Raw genomic sequence first — 3,615 nt, forward strand, 5'->3', positions numbered from 1 at the left:
TCAGAACAACGAAGAGGCCAAGCGACATCCGCCGCCATCTCCTCACAACTAGGAATATCATTGGATGCAACTACATAGAATTATCATCATCATCATCCTTCAACAATTCACTATTTTAGAAGCCATTTCCACATATGCAGTAGAGTATTAATAAAACATTTATCCACTGTTCATGCATCAATTACTTCAAGAAGCTATCGATTTAATTTATGGCCTCAGCTGCCTATACAACATTCCTTTCCCTATATGCAGCACCACTCTCACAAGAACATCATCTGTGCTGCTGCTCCGTCCTTCCGTAAGACATTTCAACTCCCTTGAACCACCTCCTCCCTCTCCTTCACAATAGCTTCCATGCTGCACCCATAGAAAATTTAGACAGAATTACTAACAATCTTCCAGAGAAGTACCAACCAAGGCAGCAGATAATATTTCCAGTGCAGATAGAATGGACGGGGAAAGAGCATGGACGATGACCCAAAAAACAAACAAATGTCAAACATGTAATCACAGGCCTTACCTTCCCAGAAAACCTCCTTAATTATCAAATATAACATAAACGCCAACTAAATATGCTTCATTTATCATTTTCTATATCTACATTCAATGTCAACAAGCCAAAACTCTTCGTGAACAGTTCTATCTTAATCATGCTAAGCTAGAATGGTTATTCCTCAGCTGATTTTGATGGAACTAGACAGGATTGCGCAGGTCATAATTCATTGTTGCCAGCCACTCAGATCTCACATCATAAACCATATATAGTGGCATATCCAAGTAGCATTATTCAACAGAAATGCTGATGTTCCTTAGCAGCTTCACAAAGTAAACAAAATATTCCGGTCTGTTTCTGATCCAGGAACGACAAGATTGTAGGACTACCAAATTAACAGATTGGAAATTTAGAAAACCTAAAGTATTCCTCGGATACCAATAGATAAAGCAACTCAATTTTCTTCACGGCCTTTTCATTTATTCAAAGATCATTTTTTGAATCAAAGAGGACAAACGAAATTTAGTAATTTTTCATCAATGATCCTTTTACACAGAAGAGACATTTTATACGGTGGATGAAGGTTGGAAATTTGACACAACCGCGACAGCAATCAAAGCGGAATTTGATATACAGATGAGGGGCCGAGGGTAAAGCCAAATACTAATGCATATGCAGAACACGGCTCCGTGCTCTAACAGACCAAATGGTTTGAGACTAAATTTCTACCTGGTTCTATAATCCTTCCCAAATCACGCGATAATCGAATTCCGATCAAAGTCAGCACATTTTAACACCAAAATTAAATCAACATGTTTCCAAATATTACCCCCTTCTAGTTCTAATTAAAGAATATATAATCTTCCAAATCAATATATTTAGCAGATGGAAACAAATGATAGTATACAAAACGAAAACCAGACAAATTTGATACCAATATTTCAGACAACAACAATAACAACAACGAGAGACATAACCCATGTAAAGGAAAACAGAAGCAGATTATTATTAATCCAACAAAAGACAAAAACAAACATTAAACGCTCGGAGCTAAAGTAAAAAAGGCATAAAATTTACCAGGAATGTCCTTCCGCGGCGTCGACGGGGCGGAGGCGTAGCAAAGAATCGACTTCCCCAAGACGGAGAGGCTCGACAGGATCCCCGCCACGTACAACACCATCACCAATCCCAGCACCCACGGCATCAATATGAACCCAATGAAGAAAGTCACCGTTCCGCACAGCATCAGAGCCATCGAAATCCCCAGCATCAACGACGCGAATCCCGCCGGCGAGATCTGCGCCGTCGAAGCCGCCGGCGGCCGCCTCAACGACGACGCAGACGTAGTCGGGGGCATCATCACCGTGGAGTTATCGGAGAATTGAATCGGCGTGGGAGGAGATCGGAGGAGGTTGAGAACCAGAGCCGACAGCTCGTACAAAACCCTGGATTGCTGGTCTTGTTGCTGCTGCCTCTGCATCATCTTTCTATCTTATTTTCTCGGGAAAATTAGGAAAATTGAGGTCTGAGGTCAACAATTCTTAAGAACCTAAATTCCTGAGAAATCCAAATCGAAATTTCGGCGAAATTTTGCTATAATCGAGGCAATCGGATAGAGAAGTGGGATTGGATTGGAGAGCGTTCTCTGTCTTCTGGACCCTTTTGTAATAATTTAAAATCCAAGTGGTGAGTTTTGAGAGGCGGAAGTTTGTTTCTTTCTTTCTTCTATCAAAATCTCTGAGATAGGGAGCCGGATTTTCTTTTCTCGCCCGTTCCCTTTTATTTCCTCGGAAAATCGGCTGTTTGGATTGGAAGAAAATAACAGAGGGGGAAAGACCAAGTCAGCTTAATGCGGAGGCCGTTTGCGCTTTTTATCCGGAAAAAGCAAAAAATAAAAATACAATGGAGGTCGTTCGGGATAGGGCGACACGTAAGATGTGGGCACGTGGCGAATGCGATATGGATTGGATTGGAGTGGAGTAGCAGCCAGTGATGAGCACGTGGGACCCAGGTGACGTGGGACCTCATCCTCTCCCCCAAACAACCGCCTTCGTATTTTACAGCTTGCTCTTCTTTCGCTTGTGCAATTTTGCTAGTTTATATTTTGTTCTTTACTTGTAATTTTTATTTTTATTTTAAAATAATTTTTCATCTTTTTATCAGTCGACAGTTTTGTTCTATTCCGTTGGTTTGGAATTTCGTTAAAATTAAATTATTTTACTTTAAACTTAATTAGCAATGTGTAATTTTGAAATTAGGAGTGATTCATTTTATTTGCCTCGGACTTTATATATATTGTCAATTTTAAAGTATTTTTATAGGTGGGTAGTTTTGTTCTATTTGTTTGAAATTTTATTTAAATTAAATTAATTTATTCTAAAATCTTAATTAGAAGTGGGTAATTTTGAAATTATAAATGATTCACTCTTTTGTACTTCTGGTTTTGTACATATAGATATTCAGCGCACTCATAATTCTAATTATTTCTTCAGTAAAAAATATTGTTACAGGTAATATTAAAATTGGATTAGTTGTGGAATTTGGTTTGATGCGTAAATAAAAATGAGGTAGATGATGCATAATTAGGAGACGGTTTGCATACTAAAAATAATTAGGGAGTTTTAACGAAATGTCTGCGGTACTATCCACTTTAATGAAAAACCAAATTTTTACACTAAAAAGTCAAACCTGGTATTATTCACTTTACCCTTTATTTTGTTCTTATCGTTAAAACTCAAAGTTTTCAAGCCATTTTCATTAGTTTTCCTTAATAATTACAGACAAAATATGGTACAAGCCTTTTCTTTTGTTGTTATTAAGAAAATCAAAACTAATGTCACTTAGTACTACGGTCTAGTGGTAGTCTTCTTCACTTATAAATGAGAAGTCTTAAGTTCGATTCTCGTCAAAGACGAATTTGAACCACATTGTTAACCAATAGTTAAGGTGTTTTGTGAGTTTTGTTTTTTTTTTTTTTTTTGGGAAGACAGGTGTTTTGTGATTTTGTTGGACCATCCTGTGATGACTTGTCACTTTACTATTATTTCTGGATTTGACTTTTATTGGAAGTTCTTAGAGCTAGAAAAGGGCACATATTGGGCCCACTAATTATTGAGATAATG

The 3,615-nt window shown here is 37.8% G+C and overlaps 1 protein-coding gene across 1 annotated transcript; it reads right to left on the bottom strand.

Annotated features, from left to right (window-relative positions):
- On the bottom strand, positions 1-2,376 carry LOC103425536 (uncharacterized). Its single transcript, XM_029095881.2, has 2 exons — positions 1,571-2,376; positions 1-357 (listed from the first exon to the last, which is right to left on the bottom strand). Exons 1-2 carry the CDS (start codon positions 1,974-1,976, stop codon positions 341-343), a joined length of 423 nt encoding a protein of 140 aa, XP_028951714.2. The 5' UTR covers positions 1,977-2,376; the 3' UTR covers positions 1-340.
- Between the last annotated feature and the right edge of the window lie 1,239 nt (positions 2,377-3,615).

The sequence above is a fragment of the Malus domestica genome, chromosome 16 (genome assembly GCF_042453785.1).
Source record: "Malus domestica chromosome 16, GDT2T_hap1".
Lineage (NCBI taxonomy): Eukaryota > Viridiplantae > Streptophyta > Magnoliopsida > Rosales > Rosaceae > Malus > Malus domestica.